Source organism: Podarcis raffonei, chromosome 13 (genome assembly GCF_027172205.1).
Source record: "Podarcis raffonei isolate rPodRaf1 chromosome 13, rPodRaf1.pri, whole genome shotgun sequence".
In the NCBI taxonomy this organism is placed as follows: Eukaryota; Metazoa; Chordata; class Lepidosauria; order Squamata; family Lacertidae; genus Podarcis; species Podarcis raffonei.
Window position 1 is genome coordinate 53,925,395 of NC_070614.1, and position 17,951 is coordinate 53,943,345.

Sequence of the window (17,951 nt, forward strand, 5' to 3'; positions counted from 1 at the left end):
ACATGGGGATTAGCAGCTAATAAAAGTTTGGGTTCTCTCTTGTTTGGGGCTTCCATCTTGTTCCACCTTGTGGCAGGTGGGAGTCCTGTCGCGACAGCCTTCAATCAAGACCAAGCCGACTGGCTGCTGTTTTGCTCTGGTCTTCCTGGCTGGTGTCCTTGTTTTTGTCCAAGGAAGCACTCAGATTTCTCCGTTAACAAAGGAGGAACTCTTTTAACTGGACAAATTAGGATAGGTGCAAGCTTTAGAGATACACAGAGCTCCTCATCGGAGACGCTGGTTTGTTCTTAGAGAGAGAGCAAGCAAAATTGATTACCAAGGCAGGATTCTTTCCTCTGGTCTAGATCAGGGTCTAAAGTTTCACTCCAGGGTGCACAAGGTTTGTAACTCATATACTTATAAATTTATAAGCCAGGCTTCCTCAAGTTGGTGCCTTGTTTAGAACTACTTGGTTTCTGCCCCCATCATCTCCCCAAGGCCTCCATTTCCTGCTCTCCTGCGTCCTGGGGACACTGACAGGAATTGTGCACCAAGGAGCCTTCTCAAAGCCAAGCAGATGCTGCAGCTAAGCCCTGGGTCCCCGTCCCCGACTCTGGTTAGTGACGGAACAGGAAGGGGGCAATACCACCTTGGCAGCGATCATGTAGGGAGGGACGATCTCGATGTTCATCTCCTGGAAAAGTTCCCGGCACTGCATGGAGATGAAGTCTCCGGCCAGAGGGGATTTCACGATTCCTGAAAGGGGAAGGGAGGGAGGGAAAGAAGGAAGGAATGAAGCGAGGGGGAGAGCTGTGAGCTTCCTGTTCCTGCGGATCATGACCACTTGGCTCCTCTTCCATCCCCTCCTCTCTGCATCCTCCTCCCAGACCACAGAACCACCTCGCTGTTTCTCCAGATCCAAGAGGTCTGGACTCCCGCCTCCCAGAATCCTTTGCACTCATGCATCACTCCTCAAGCCACCCTTATTAATATCGTTACCCTTATTAATAGTAGCGCTACTGCCATGCGCTCTACGTGGGGCTGCCTTTGAAGGTGACCCGGAAACTGCAACTAATCCAGAATGCGGCAGCTAGACTGGGGACTGGGAGCAGCCACCGAGACCATATAACACCTGAAAGACCTACATTGGCTCCCAGTACGTTTCTGGGCACAATTCAAAGTGTTGGTGCTGACCTTGAAAGCCCTAAACGGCCTCAAAGGCCCAGTAGACCTGAAGGAGCATCTCCACCCCCATCATCCAGCCCGGACACTGAGGTCCAGCACCGAGGGCCTTCTGGCGGTTCCCTCCCTGCGAGAAGTGAGGTTGCAGGGAACCAGGCACAGGGCCTTCTTAGTAGTGGCGCCCTCCCATCAGATGTCAAGGAAATAAACAACTATCTGACTTTTAGAAGACAGCTGAAGGCAGCCCTGTTTAGGGAAGCTTTTAATGCTTGACGTCTTACTGTGTTTTTATACTTTGTTCCCCAGAGTGGACGGGGAAACCCAGTACGGATAAGGCCCTTTACACAGGTAAACTGGTTCCAAGTTGTTAAGGGCTTTGCATAACAATAACAACACCCTGAACCTGCCTATAGCAAAGAGGGAAAGCAGTGCAGATATCTGAGCGCAGGTGTCATATGCTGACAAACGCAACTTTTAAAAAGCTTTTCCTAAAAAATGTACAGCTACAAAAATAAAAAGGCAATCACAAAAAAATAGATATCCCTTCTCTGACCTTGTTGCAGGATGTAACCGTCATGAACTGGGATGGCAGTCGTGTGTGTGGCTCCACTGTCCAGAACGAGTCCAGTGCTCCGTCCGTTTGCAAAACTGAGGGTCTGGAGTCAAGCCTTCAGCTAGTCAAATTGTGGGGGGGGGGGGGGTTGGGGGGAGGAGAGCTACTTTGGATGCAGAAGGTCGCAGGTTCAATTCCCAATGATATTTCCAAGTAGCAGTAAGAAAGATTCCCTGTATGGAATCTTGAACAGCTGCTGCCGCGAGCTTTTTTGCGCCCATGATTTCAGGAAGGGGGATAATAATAATAATAATAATAATAATAATAATAATAATAATAATAATAGGTAAAGGTAAAGGACCCCTGACAGTTAAATCCAGTCACCAACAACTCTGGGGTTGCGGCGCTCATCTCGCTTTACTGACTGAGGGAGCCAGCATTTGTCCGCTGACAGTTTTTCCGGGTCCTGTGGCCAGCATGACTAAGCCGCTTCTGGCGAACCAGAGCAGTGCATGGAAACGCCGTTTACCTTCCCGCCGGAGTGGTACCTATTTATCTACTTGCACTTTGACGTGCTTTCGAACTGCTAGGTGGGCAGGAGCAGGGACCGAGCAACGGGAGCTCACCCCGTCGCAGGGATTTGAACCGCCGACATTCCGATCGGCAAGCCCAAGAGGCTCAGTGGTTTAGACCACAGCGCCACCCGCGTCCCTTTTAATAATACAGTGGACGCTTGGGTTGCGAACGTGATCCGTGCGGGAGGCACGTTTGCAACCCGCAGCGTTGCATCTGCACATGCATGGGTTGCGATTCGGCGCTTCTGCGCATGCACAAAGAGCAATTTAGCGCTTCTGCGCATGCGCGACCGCCAAAGTAAGCCGTTCTGGTACTTCCAGGTTTTGGCGCGTCCGTAACCTGAAAAAACGCAACCTGAAACGTCTGTAACCCGAGGTATAACTGGAAGAAGAAGAAGAAGAAGAAGTTGTTAACTGTTGGAACTGCCCGCCACTGGATATTTTGGAGCAGCAGAGAGGGGCTGGAAGAGTAATCTGTTTTGTTGTTGGGCTCAGGCGGGGAGGTAAAGCGACCGAGCCTGGCTTCCCGTTAGGATACGCGGTGAGGACGGCCGTCTTGCAAAGGAAGAACGCCGGGATGCTATAATGCTCGAACATCAGTTCCGTCAGCTTCTCACGCTTGGCCCTCGTGTTCCACTGCAAGAGAGGGGAGGGGGCAAAGCATAAGGGAAACAGAGGCAGGCTAGTTCACGTCGCACAAGAGCAGGGGATTTATTCAGCTGGGATTCCTGCATTCCAGGGGATGGTCTAGATGACTTTGGGGTCCCTTCCAACTCTACCATTCTTTGATTTGGGGGAGCGGGGCATGGCAGGATACGTACCGGGGCCTCGGACATGAGCACCGGGTGGAGGTTCGGCTCTGATTTGATGTGTTTGTTGTAGGTGTGATCCAGAATGGCTTGAAAGCAGTCCCAGTCCTCAACTGGGGTAGAAAGGAGAATTCGGACAGTGTCAGGAATGGAACCGCCAACAACACCCTTTCAACAGTTCGTCGTCATTTCAGGGACTTCCCACTAGAGGGCGCCATCCACTGAATCAGACGTTACAGTGCAGTTTAGTGGGGGAATAGCGACACCTGTGGCTGTTAAAGGAATAGCCATGCAATGCACTCCAATGCACATTAGCGGTTTCCAAGTAACTCCAACGCACTGGGGGTGCAGCTCAACTGAGGCTGCCTGCCTGGCGACGTCTTGATGTTTATGGGGAAGGTGGGCTTTTATGGGGGTGGGGATCTTCACGGCTAAGAGGGACAGATTCTGCAGTGCAGAAGAGCAAAAGTGGGGACAAACTGTTGTGCACTTAAACCAGTTTCACCCCTGTTTCAACGACTCCCAAACGGGTAGGAAGACCGGCCAGTCTCCACACTCTCAGTTTCTCATTTCTACCCACCTTAAATTCAGCCGCCCAGATTTTCTGCCTCAATTTGCAACTGTTCAAAGGAAAATGCGCTCAGGAAAATTCGCCCGGAATTAAGGGCAAATTTCTCCTTCACCGTATTTGTATGCAGTTTTGAGAAACGTACGCATTTTCTGAAACAACTTCCCCCTAACATTACAAATACCTGCAGGTGGTTTTTCACGAATATAGTCCTTTTCCTTAAGCTATGCATTACTGTAACCGCTGGCCAGTTGGAGAAGCAGATTGCAAAATACAGGAACTTGCAAATTCCAAAGGCTAGTTTTAATTTTATTTATTTTTAGAGTGAGAGGATAGATTTGCCTTTAAACATGAGCTGAATTGAAATCCTTCTCCCATTCCTATAAATTATCCCAATTAAACATAAGACCATAATAAGAGGCGGCTGAGTCAGGCAGGCAGCCCATTTGGTCCAGCATCTCACAGAAGCCAATTCTGCGAAACTAACAAGCAGGATTCGAACACAAGACCAACACCCACACACACCCTTCCTGTGGTTTCCAACAACTGGTTCTCAGAAGCATCACTTCTGTTGATAACCCTGTCCCCCGCCATGAATTTCTCTTTCAAAGCCAGCCAGGTTGGTGGCCTCCAGTGGCAGGGAGTCCCAAAGATTAACCTGCAGGAAGAAGGACTTTCCCCGCTCTGTCCTGAACTCTGGGAATTGTAGAGCATCCAGGCCAAGCGTTCCCATGGTTCGTGTGCCACGTCAAGGACCCCCCCAAAACTCTTCGCCCTCCCCATAGCTGCCATGCCCCATACTCATTCCGTTCTTGAGGGGCGAGATGACCTCCGTGTTCTCCCGGGGGACGTGCAAGGAGTTGGTGTCGATGTAATAGACCTTCCCGGATTTTTTCTCCTTGTCCCCGTCCAGCTCCATCGCCGACTCGTCGTGAGAGAGTAGCCCCACGGTAGTGGGGAAATCTGCCTGCAAAGAGAGAGGTGGGGTGGTTTTTTGGGGGGGCAGCAGAGCGTCGCCCCTCCAGCCTCCTTCTGTTCCTTCCTTTTCCCATAAAATTTGATTTTATGAGGTCCAGCTGCAATGGCCTTCTGGCAGTTCCCTCCCTGCGAGAAGCCAAGTTACAGGGAACCAGGCAGAGGGCCTTCTCGGTGGTGGCGCCCGCCCTGTGGAACGCCCTCCCACCAGATGTCAAAGAGAAAAACAACTACCAAACTTTTAGAAGACATCTGAAGGCAGTCCTGTTTGGGGAAGCTTTTAATGCTTAATAGGTTATTGTATTTTAGTGTTTTGTTGGAAGCCGCCCAGAGTGGCTGGGGAAACCCAGCCAGATGGGCAGGGTATACATAATAAATTATTATTATTAAAGGTTTTTCATAAAACAATAATAAACTAAACAAAAACGGAAAGAGAAAAGAAAATGCAGAGCCTTCTCTCAAAAGTAGCTCTTAACTCTTATTTCACACAGAAACGGGGTCTCAGCTGGGACCGCCCTTTTCACAGTTTCTCCGGTAAAAATAGGGACATCCCATTCCGTCATGATAATTTTACTATTTTAACCCCGCACACGTCTTACTGGGCAGCCACTTTGGGCAGCTTCCAACATTAATAATAATAATAATAATAATAATAATTATAATTATCATCATTATGAGAAGAGAAGACTCCCTGGAAAAGACCCTGATGTTGGGAAAGATGGAGGGCACAAGGAGAAGGGGACGACAGAGGACGAGATGGCGGGACAGTGTTCTCAAAGGGACCAGCATGAGTTTGACCAAACTGCGGGAGGCAGTGGAAGACAGGAGTGCCTGGCGTGCTCTGGTCCAGGGGGTCACGAAGAGGCGGACACGACTAAACGACTAAACAACAACAACAACAACAATAATAATTTATTTATACCCCACCCATCTGGCTGAGTTTCCCCAGCCACTCTGGGCAGCTCCCAAGCGAGTGTTAAAAACAAGACAGCAACAAAAAATAATAATAAAACATTAAGTATTTAAAAAAAAAACAACCTTTCCCTATACAGCAGGCATGGCCAAATTTGGCCCTCCAGCTGTTTTGGGACTACAATTCCCATCATCCATGATCGCTGGTCCTGCTAGCTACGGATGATGGGAGTTGTAGTCCCAAAACCGCTGGAGGGTCGAGTCTGGCCATGCCTGCTATTATAGGATTGACTATACAGGACGGCTCGGGAGTCGGATAACCATACCCTCCAACGTTTCTCCAGTGAAAAATAGGGGTGTCCTAAGGAAAAGTGAGGCGTTTTCAGGGTCAAATCAGAAACCGGGATGGCTTCTCTAAATCAGGGGCGTCCCTGGAAAATAGGGATACTTGGAGGGTCTGTGTTTTCTTCTCCTGGCCTCCTGGCCTGGGAGGTCTTCGCTTCCCTGCCTGTCACCCAAGGTCCTTCACCAATAATCCTAATAAAGCCCCAGAGCAGAAGACACCAAGGAAAACAAGAGAGGGAGAGAGAAAGAAAATAAAGGAATAAATGCTTGCACAAAACTCCATGCATGCACACCCCCTTTCTCTCCCCACATCTCTCTCCCCCAGTTCACAATGCCTTTGGTAACTGACCTGCAGGAAAGATTCTGCAAACCGAAAACGGAGACCCTATTTGTACCTTTGCAATGTATAGAAATCTTTCGATAAAAGCAATTAAAAAAAAGAAAGTAATAATAAGGAAGAGAGGAATAGATTGGGGGTGGGGGGCGGAGAGAGAAAGAAAAGGAAAAAGAGATAAAAGGGATTTCCAGTTTCCCCGTACCCAAAATTTATTCTGAATATTCGCTCTAGTATGGCACCCAGCAATTCTACCAATAGGTAAAGGTAAAGGGACCCCTGACCATTAGGTCCAGTCGCGGCCGACTCTGGCGTTGCAGTGCTCATCTCGCTTTGCTGGCCGAGGGAGCCGGCGTACAGCTTCCGGGTCATGTGGCCAGCAGGACTAAGCCGCTTCCGGCGAACCAGAGCAGCGCACGGAAACGCCGTTTACCTTCCCGCTGGACTGGTACCTATTTATCTACTTGCACTTTTACATGCTTTCGAACTGCTAGGTTGGCAGGAGCTGGACCGAGCAACGGGAGCTCACCCCGTTGTGGGGATTCGAACTGCTGACCTTCTGATCGGCAAGTCCTAGGCTCTGTGGTTTAACCCACAGCGCCACCCGCGTCCCAATTCTACCAATACGTTCCCAATATTCAGTCCCAAAATATGTCAAATCCACTCATTTTTTTGCAAAGGGGTAAAGTAGAGGGTTCACCTCCACAGGCACATACCTCCACATGTGGTGGGAGTGCCCCCAAATCCAACCATTCTGGACAACAACCATACAAGAAATAAGTAAAATAACCAAGCAAGTATTAGAAACCACCCCAGAATTGGCCTTACTGAACATCTTCCAAGACAACAATGCCCACTTGCACCACAAAGAACTCATAACCCACCTACTTTCAGCAGCCAGAAGCATCATAGCCAGACACTGGAGTAAGCCTGGACCAATGGTACCAACTAGTCTGGGAAACAGCCCTACTAGAAAAATTAACCAATAAACTGAAACTGACATGGGGACAAATTGAAGAAGGCAAAGGGTTAAAGGAGGGAGGGGGAGGCTGAAGGGGTTGGGTATTTTGGGGTGCCCCCGGGCATTGTACCTTAGGGCAGTCTTCGCCAGCATAGCCAGCCCGGACTGAGAATGAGCCGATGTCGAAGACCAGAGCCCCAACCTCATCTACGGAGGAATCAAAGGTTACATCTATTAGGAAGGATAGTGGTAATTACCCGGTAAGATGAATGTATTGCCAAAAATGTTAGCCTTATTTCAAACAATCCCGGTGATAAGTAATGTGAATTGTTCTAAAGAGAGATATTTCAAGATTTATTTGGAGAAGCAAGAAGCCAAAAATAAAATATAAACTATTAACAGACCTTAAAGAAAGAGGAGGCTTCTCGTTACCAAATTTAAAATTATACTATGAAGCCTCTTCTTTCTGTTGGATACGGGATTGGATAACATTGAAGAATGTAGACTTACTAGATTTAGAAGGACATGATAACAGATTTGGTTGGCATGCATATTTGTGGTATCAGATGGTCAAGGTACATAGAAGCTTCCCGAACCATATAATAAGAAAGGCAATTTTTAAAGTTTGGGGGAAATATAAATACTTACTAGAACCAAAAGCACCATGGTGGCTTTTGCCACTGGAAGCAATAGCATTGAAAAAATTAATATGAAACCCAACTGGGCAACATATAGAGGGCTGTTAATAGAAATGGATAATAAATTATAATTAAAAGAATATAACGAAATAAAAGAAAAGTTAATGGATTGGTTACAATATTTTCAATTAAATGAAACATTGAAAAATGATAAAAAGAAAGGATTTGCATATGAAATTTCAAAATTCCAGAGAGAAATAATAGAAAGAGAATATAAATTATTATCAAAAATGTATAATTTATTGTTGGAATGGAAAACAAAGAACGAAGAGGTCAAATGCATTATGATAAAATGGGCAAAAGATGTGGGACATAATATACAGATGACAGATTGGGAAAGATTATGGAAAAGTGATATAAAATTTATGGCAAGTACGGCTCTTAAGGAGAACTATATGAAAATAATGTACAGATGGTCTCTAACTCCGGTTAAACAATAAAAAAATGTACAAAACAAAAGATAATAAGTGTTGGAAGTGTAAAGAAGCATACCATATGTGGTGGCAATGTAAGGTTATAAAAGGGTTTTGGGAAATGATTTATAATGAGTTGAAAAAAATGTTTAAAATAACATTTATTTGAAAACTGGAGGCTTTATTAATAGGTATAACTGGACTGGATATACCGAAAGAATACAAAAATATGTTTATGTACACAACAACAGCCGCACGGACATTGATAGCCCAATGCTGGAAAGAAGAACAAGTCCCAACTTGGCAACTTAAATTAATGGAATATGCTGAAATGGCTAAATTAACTGGAAGACTAAGAAATCAAGAAGACAACAAAAATAATGGAAAATGTTTATTGCATATTTACAAAAGCATTGTAAATAAGTTAATACAATAGCAGGTTTTTTTAAAAAAAGCACTTGTAATATCAAGGACAATGTTCAAAAATGGAAATAATTAAGGATAAGGAAATTATAGACATGTATAATATAATATAATATAATATAATATAATATAATATAATATAATATAATATAATATAATATAATATAATATAATATAATATAATATAATATATAATATATAATATAATATAATATAATATAATATAATATAATATAATATAATATAATATATATAACCAGGTGAGGGAAAGGAGGGAAGTCAAGTGATCTGAGTAATCCCAAAATACGGATTTAATAAGGTGTGAAAATGTTTTATTTTCTACTTTAATTGTATTTGTTATGGTGTATATGATGATAATGTTTAAATGTGAAAATTATTTTTTAAAAATTATTAAAAAGAGAATGCAGATTTCTTTTTAAAAAACTAGTCTATACCAGCCGTCCAAGCCTTCGATCCAGAATGCACAACTTCCCTAATTAATTAACTTATAAGCCTATAATGGAGACTTCTTCAAACTGGTTCCAACCAGAGGTTTTGAACCTGAATGCCCATCAGTGTGCCATGATGGGAGTTGTAGTACAAAACAGCTGGAAAGCACCCAGTAAGCAAAGTTTGGTTTAAACACTGCTAACATTTAATGTCTGCTAAGCAGCTGTGGGTTTGTAGTGACTGGAGTCGTATCCTGTTCTTGAGATACACAGAACTTGAGATAAACAGATACTGTATTTTTCGCTCCATAAGACGCATTTTTTTTCTTCCTAAAAAGTCAGGGGAAATGTCTGTGCGTCTTATGGAGCGAATGCCTGGAGCCTGGAGCCGAATTGCCCAGGGGCAAAAAGCAGATTGTCCTTTTTTGTTGTTGAAACAAAGCCACTGATCATTTGCCCATCAGGGAGAGAGATAAGGGAGGCTAGAGATAAAGGAGGCTGCCTGAGAGCGGTGAGGTAAAGACAGCAAACTTGCAAAGGGGGGGAAGCAGGAAGACCAAAGCAATAAGGAGAGAAATTAGAAGAAAAGGAGGAGCAAAAAACTGCTCCAGCTAAGGAAAAGACACTAAGGCAAACCAGAGGGAAGGGAGTGTTGAAAGGAAACAGCTGATCAGTAAGCGATCGGGAAGGGAGATAAGGGACTCTAGAGATAAAGGAGGCTGCCTGGGAGGAGGGAGGTAAAAGCCCATGAATGCTAAGGATTTTTGCATTGGGTCACCCCAAATTCACCATCAGATCACATGGCATGTCCATGGCTGCAGCCTGCACCAAAAAAACCACGCACCCACTGTTTCCTGGGGCCGCAATGGTGCAAAAATGTGGTTATGAAGCACGGATCCACATGGATCCTCGGGATTTTTGCATTGGGTCACCCCAAATTCACCATCAGATCACATGTCTGTGGCCACAGAATGAACCACAAAAATCATACATCCACTGTTTTGTTCAGAATATTTTTCTTCTTGTTGTTTTCCTCCTCTAAAAACTGGGTGCGTCTTATGGCCAGGTACGTCTTGTGGAGCGAAAAATACGGTAATCTGACTCAAGGGGGGCAGCGAAGGAAGGGGAGATAGAAGTTTGAAAGCACCCGCAAATAGGGGTTTTCCAGGCACCAAGCTACACTGCAGAGGATGATCTATAGCAGGCATAGGCGACCTCGGCCCTCCAGATGTTTTGAGACTACCATTCCCATCATCCCTGACCACTGGTCGCGTCTGCCTCTAGAATGGGAAACTGACTCAGAATATTGATATGGTAGTTTCTAGTCAAGTGACTAGACGGATTGTTGAAGGAGGAAAGCTCAGCATATTGTAAACATCATTAAATTTTGGTCTGTCTTACTTTAGGCCAAAGACCGTGTGAAGTGAAAAGAAATGTATTGATTGGGGTTTAGAAATTACTTATTGTAACGGTTAATGGATTTTTGTTTAATTTTGAAATGCTGATATTTAATATTATTCTATATTGTTTTAATGAATGTTGAATGTTATTTTATTTGCATATTGTATATTGTATTATGCATATTGTCTTATTTATATGATGTTGGCCGCTCTGAGTCCAGCTTTGGCTGGGGAGGGAGGGAGGGATACAAATTTTAAAAAATATTATTATTATTATTATTCAAATAAAACTTATTATTATTATTATTAGCTAGGGATGATGGGATTTGTAGTCCCAAAACATCTGGAGGGCCACGTTTGCCTATATGCCTGATCTATAGCAGCCTTGACAGGCTGACACACAAACACACACCCAGCTGTTTGGGACTACAACTCCCATCACTGGCTGGGGATGATGGGAGCTGTAGTCCAAAAGAACTGGAGAGCACCAGCAAGTCAAGGGGTGCCTTGTAATGACAACAATCTTCACTCAGCATAGCAGAAGCAGGAAAATGACCTTTTGGTGCCCCATTAAACCAACACCCAAGGAATCAGGCGGCTCAAATAAGCGAGCCAAGTCACATTCAGCAGAGACAATTAAAAAAGGCATGGATCTGACTCAAGACCAGGTTGGCACCTGAGTTGGACTATGCACAAGGACCCTCGAGGCTGCTGGACCAGGCCGGCGGCCCCCCTAGCCCAACATCCTCTTCTCCCAGTGGCCAACCGGATGCCTCATTGGCCAACCCAGCAAGCAAGGATTTGCGCGCAAGAGCGCATCTCTCCGCTCCTTGCGGCCGGTAGCCGCCGCTAGGCTTCTCCTCCGTGAATTTCCCCCCTTTCCCGGCTTGGTGGTCCCCGCTGCTTCCTGTGGGGGTGAGTTCCGCAGTTTCCCTGCCCTCCTGGCTGGCTGGGAGGGAGCCACCAGCTCGGAGCGATGAGCAGGGTGGGCGCAACACCCTCTCCAGCCGCCCTAGCCAAGTGCAGGAATGCAGCTGTTGCTGGGTGCAAGAAGACCGGGATGCTGGCAGCGAAGGGTCTCCCCGGGGTGCCCCGCGACCAAATGCATGCAGGGCCCAGAACTGGTGGGGTGGGGGCTGCCGGGACCCCCCTCCCCAAGCCAAGCAGCTGCGACGCCGATGGCAACCCAGCCTTTACCTCCTCCGTAGACCCCTCCGCTCATCGCGGCTCCCAGGCAGCGCCAGCGCCCCTTTGCAATGCTCCGGATTGGGTGGGTGGGTAGGTAGGTGGGTGGGTGGGTGTCTGAGAGCCCCCGGGCTCTGGCTGGGGGGGTCTCGCCACGGACGGGGCAGGGCTGGTTGGGAGAATTCAGCACCCAGGCCAGTGGACAGCGACCCGGGGAGGGGAGGGGGCTGCGGAGGGAGGGAGGGAGGGAGAGATCAAGGTGGAAGGGGGGGTGGGGGGAGTAAGGGATGCGTCATAGCCAATCAGAGCAGCGCGCACCCCCTCGACCAGCGGAATCCCTGATTGGCTGCCATTGGAGACAATGAGAAGAGAGAACAGCTGAATTCTTAAAGGAGCCAAGGCGGTGGGGGCAGCTGCCACCCCCCTTACAGTGTTGGGAGGGGGGCAAAAAGCAGAGGGAGACCCTTAAGGCACACAGGAAGAAGAAGAAGAGTCCTGTTGGATCAGGCGGCTGGCGCCTTGAGCCCACCATCATTTGCACATTGGCCAGCCAGTTTCTCCCCATAGGAAGTCGTCCCCCCATCAGGATTCGAACTGGTGTTCAGAAGAATTAGTGCCTCTGACAGTGCAGAGCCATCATGGCTAGCAGACGCTTATTGCGCTCTCCTTCTCCATGGAGTTGTCCCGCTTTGTTTGTTTTTTTAACTAACATCTTCGTTTTTGTTTTACTACAGGTGAAACTCGGGAAATTAGAATATCGTGGGACAGTTCATTTCTTTCAGTAATTCAGCTTAAAAGGTGAGAGCTGGACCATAAAGAAGGCTGGCTGAAGAATGGATGCTTTTGAATTCTGGTGCTGGAGGGGACTCTTGAGAGTCCCATGGACTGCAAGAAGATCAAACCTCTCCATTCTGAAGGAAATCAGCCCTGAGTGCTCACTGGAAGGACAGATCCTGAAGCTGAGGCTCCAATACTTTGGCCACCTCATGAGAAGAGAAGACTCCCTGGAAAAGACCCTGATGTTGGGAAAGATGGAGGGCACAAGGAGAAGGGGGCGACGGAGGACGAGATGGTGGGACAGTGTTCTCGAAGGTACCAGCATGAGTTTGACCAAACTGCGGGAGGCAGTGGAAGACAGGAGGGCCTGGCGTGCTCTGGTCCAGGGGGTCACAAAGAGGCGGACACGACTAAACGACTCAACAACAACAATATATGAGATAGACTCATGACATGCAAAGCGAGATATGTCAAGCCTTAATTTGTTATAATAGTGACGATTAGAATATTAAATGAAATCAGCAAAATAAGGGCTGCAAATACAGCAAATCTCTTTTCTGATGAGAGCAGCTTTTGCATCTCATTTGGAAACCAAGAGTCTGGAGGAAGAATGGGGAGGCACACAATGCCAGATGCTTGAAGTCCAGTGTGAAGTTTCCACAGTCTGTGTTGATTTGGGGAGCCATGTCGTCAGCTGGTGTTGGTCCACTGTGCTTCATTAAGTCCAGGGTCAACGCAGCCGTCTACCAGATTTTGGAGCACTTCATGCTTCCTTCCACAGCCGAGCTTTATGGGGATGCTGACTTCATTTTTCAGCAGGACTTGGCACCTGCCCACACTGCCAAAAGTACCAAAACCTGGTTCAGTGCCCATGGGATTACTGTGCTTGATTGGCCAGCAAACTCGCCTGACCTGAACCCCAGAGAATCTATGGGGCATTGCCAAGAGAAAGATGAGAGACATGAGACCGAGCAATGCAGAAGAGCTGAAGGCTGCTATTTAAGCGTCCTGGTCTTCCATAACACCTCAGCAGTGCCACAGGCCGATAGCATCCATGCCACGCCGCATTGAGGCAGTAATTGACGCAAAAGGGGCCCAAACCAAGCACTGAGTACATATGCATGCTTCTACTTCTCAGAGGTCCAATATTGCTCTATTTGCAGCCCTTGTTTTGCTGATTTCATTTAATATTCTAATTTTCTGGGATTGTTAATTTGGGGTGTTCATCAGCTATAAGCCATGATCATCACAATTATAACAAATAAAGGCTTGACGTATCTCGCTTTGCATGTCATGAGTCTATCTCATATATTAGTTTCACCTTTTAAGTTGAATTACTGAAATGAATGAACTTTTCCACGATATTCTGATTTTCCAAGTTTCACCTGTAAGTCTAAAACCGGCTACTTGTCCAAATTCCTCAATCCTGTCCAGTGCTTTAGGTCCACTGGATTTAGTTATTACTAAATCGTCAGCAAAGGCTTTCGATTTATATTCTTTGGATCCAACACTAATTCCTTTTACATTTTGGACTGGGTGTCCATCAGTATGCAGATGACACCCAGCTCTACCTCTCCTTTAAATCAGAACCAGTGAAGGTGGTGAAGGTCCTGTGTGAGTGTCTGGAGGCAGTTGGAGGATGGATGGCGGCTAACAGATTGAGGTTGAATCCTGACAAGACAGAAGTACTGTTTGTGGGGGACAGGGAGCGGGTTGGTGTGGGGGATTCCCTGGTCTTGAATGGGGTAACTGTGCCCCTGAAGGACCAGGTGCGCAGCCTGGGAGTCATTTTGGACTCACAGCTGTCCATGGAGGCGCAGGTTAACTCTGTGTCCAGGGCAGCTGTCTACCAGCTCCACCTGGTACGCAGGCTAAGACCCTACCTGCCCGCGAACTGTCTCGCCAGAGTGGTGCATGCTCTAGTTATCTCACGCTTGGACTACTGCAACGCGCTCTACGTGGGGCTACCTTTGAAGGTGACCCGGAAACTGCAATTAATCCAGAATGCGGCAGCTAGACTGGTGACTGGGAGTGGCCGCCGGGACCACATAACACCGGTTCTGAGAGATCTGCATTGGCTCCCAGTACGTTTCCGAGCATGATTCAAAGTGTTGGTGCTGACCTTTAAAGCCCTAAACGGCCTCGGTCCTGTATACCTGAAGGAGCGTCTCCACCCCCATCGTTCAGCCCGGACACTGAGATCCAGCGCCGAGGGCCTTCTGGCGGTTCCCTCATTGCGAGAAGTGAGGCTACAGGGAACCAGACAGAGGGCCTTCTCGGTAGTGGCGCCCGCCCTGTGGAACGCCCTCCCATCAGATGTCAAAGAGATAAATAATTACCTGACATTCAGAAGGCATCTTAAGGCAGCCCTGTTCAGGGAAGTTTTTAATATGTAACGCTGTACTGTTTTTAACACTGATTGGGAGCCGCCCAGAGTGGCTGGGGAAACTCAGCCAGATGGGCGGGGTATAAATAATAAATTATTATTATTATTATTATTTCATTCACTCTTATATTTCTTGACTTCAAGGACTGTTATAAATAATAGTGGTGGCAACGGACACCCCTGTCTTGTTCCTTTTGTGATTTCAAAGGTATCTGTTAATACATTATTCGCTATTAATCTAGCTTTCTGTTCCGAATATATAGCTCCTATACCCTTGAGAAAAGATTGTCCCATATCCATTGACTCCAAATTCTTTTTCATAAAATTCCATGACATATTATCAACGGCCTTCTCTGCCCAATCTCTTCCAAAGCCATTCCTGTTGTGGGCCACTGCTGTCTCCTGTGGCAGGGAGTTCCACTGTTTAACTATTCACTACATGAAGAATTGCTTCTTTTTATCTGTCCTGAACCTTTCAGCATTCAGCTTCAGTGGATGTCCACAAGATGCAGTCTTAGAAGAGAATAATAAAAACTTTTCTCTACATAATTTGTTTATTTTATTTTATTTTATTTGATCTTCAGTTATAGATATTTCAATAGTTTTCCAGTCATTTTCACATTTCAAATCTCGACTTCCTTCCTCCTCTTTCTGCGGTTCCTTAAATTTTTGGAAAAATGGGATAGATATAAGATAGATGTTCAAAAATACAGTGAAGGTTCACTATCTATGCTGGCATTTGATTGACGTTGGAGAGAAATTGAATTGAGAAATAAGATTAAGGGTACAATTTGATATACAAATGTATTAGATAAAATGCAAAGAAATATACAATAATAAGAGTACATTCACTTGTTAAAAAATGGATTATACAACGTGATTGACAGGAAGTCTGTAGTGTTGGTACATATATGATCTGGGAATAGTGTTGTGTTTTTCTTGTTTCTTTTTTCTTTTTAGGTATATAAATTTTGTATATAAACTTTGTATACATGTTATGCTATAATAAGATATGCAATGTAATATGATAACGTATACAGATGCAACATAAGATGGTTAATAAACTGTTAAAAAAATTAAAATGTTTTTATCATTTCCTGCATATTCTAAACTAACGTAACTTAATCTTTTATTCATCTTCTTTAAGTATTTACTGTTATGAAACTCTTATGAAATACATTTTACAATAATCCTTCCAATGTCCTTATCTGTTTACAATTTATGTGTACATATTCAATAAACCATTTCCATTCTTTTATAAAAAGTTTGTTATTTTGATTTCTTATTTTTCCGGTAAGTTTCGCCATTTCAGCATGGTCCATAAGTTTTTGTATCCATTCTTCGTGCATCGGGACTTCTTCTTCTTTCCATTTTTGGGCAAAAAACATTCTTGCCGCTATAGTCACATACATGAATAGATTTCTATACTGTTTAGGTAGTTCTGTCCCTATAATTCCCAAGAGAAAGGCTTCTGGGTGCGTGTGTTTTTTAACCAATGTTACTTTAAACATCTTTTTCAATTCATTATATATCATTTCCCAGTAAGCTTTAACTTTACTGCAAGGCCACCACATATGATAGAAAGTACTCTTTGCATTTCCAACACTTACTCGATTTTGATTTATACACTTGCCAGTTTATTCGGTGCTAGATACCATCTATATAACATTTTCATATAGTTTCATCTATATAACATTTTCATATAGTTTCATCTATATAACATTTTCATATAGTATTCTTTAAAAGATAAAGTGCGAGACTGGCTTCATTATTATCAGATAATGGAGGCTTACAATTTGGATAAGAAAGTTGGCTTCCAGGTGGAAAAATCTAAACTGGAAACAGAACTGTTAGAACCCAAAACTAAGACTTTGTCAAAAATGTATAATTTGCTGTTGAAATGGAATACTCAGGATGAGACGGTTAAATCTGCTATGATTAAATGGGCACAAGATGTTGGACATAATATTATGTTTGCTGACTGGGAACAGTTATGGACCACAGGTATGAAGTTTACGGCATGTAATGCCTTAAGAGAGAATATTATGAAAATGATATACAGGTGGTACATGACCCCAGTCAAGCTTGCAAAAATCTATCATTTGCCCGATAATAAATGTTGGAAATGTAAGGAAACCGAAGGTACATTCTTTCACCTTTGGTGGACGTGCCCTAAGATTAAGGCTTTCTGGGAAATGATATATAATGAATTGAAAAAGGTATTTAAATATACCTTCTTGAAGAAACCAGAGGCCTTTCTCTTGGGCATGGTCGACCAGTTGGTGTCAAAAAAAGGATAGAACTTTCTTTATGTATGCTACAACAGCAGCGAGAATACTTATTGCAAAGTACTGGAAGATGCAAGATTTACCCACTCTGGAAGAATGGCAGATGAAGATGATCGACTGTATGGGATTGGCAGAAATGACTGGCAGAATCCGTGACCAGGGAGAAGAGTCGGCGGAAGAAGACTGGAAGAAATTTAAGGACTATTTACAGAAATATTGTAAAATTAAAGAATGTTGAATGATGTTGGATTGAAATTAAGGGGTTTCCAGCTGCAATGTTTTGAGATAAGGATTTGCTGAGTAAATAATTTGAATTGGAATACAAGAAGGGGAGGTATGAGGAGGTCAGGGAAATATGTCATTGAAAATCAAGCATTGTGAACTGTATGTGTTTTTAAACTTTTTTGCTTTTTTCTTCTTGTTTGTATAAAATTGGAAACTTAATAAATATCTTTTAAAAAAAACCATTTTCATATAGTATTCTCTAAAACCATTTGTTTAGTTGTTTAGTCGTGTCCGCCTCTTCATGGCCCCCTGGACCAGAGCACGCCAAGCCCTCCTGTTTTCCACTGCCTACCGCAGTTTGGTCAAACTCATGCTGGCATCTTCAACAACACTGTCCCACCATCTCGTCCTCCGTCCTCCCCTTCTCCTTGTGCCCTCCATCTTTCCCAACATCAGGGTCTTTTCCAGGGAGTCTTCTCTTCTCATGAGGTGGCCAAAGTCTTGGAGCCTCAGC

The 17,951-nt window shown here is 44.9% G+C and overlaps 1 protein-coding gene across 1 annotated transcript in view; it reads right to left on the minus strand.

Moving 5' to 3' along the window:
• Positions 1–12,003, minus strand: part of ACTL6B (actin like 6B) — a 28,259-nt gene extending 16,256 nt beyond the window's left edge. Inside the window, exons 1-7 of the mRNA XM_053361191.1 lie at positions 11,774–12,003; positions 7,324–7,400; positions 4,468–4,633; positions 3,111–3,211; positions 2,828–2,925; positions 1,715–1,809; positions 629–735 (exon numbers count right to left, since the gene is read on the minus strand). Coding sequence (XP_053217166.1) covers positions 629–735; positions 1,715–1,809; positions 2,828–2,925; positions 3,111–3,211; positions 4,468–4,633; positions 7,324–7,400; positions 11,774–11,798 — 669 coding nt within the window. The 5' untranslated portion in view covers positions 11,799–12,003. The remainder of the gene's footprint in view (positions 1–628; positions 736–1,714; positions 1,810–2,827; positions 2,926–3,110; positions 3,212–4,467; positions 4,634–7,323; positions 7,401–11,773) is intronic.
• Positions 12,004–17,951: the final 5,948 nt, after the last annotated feature.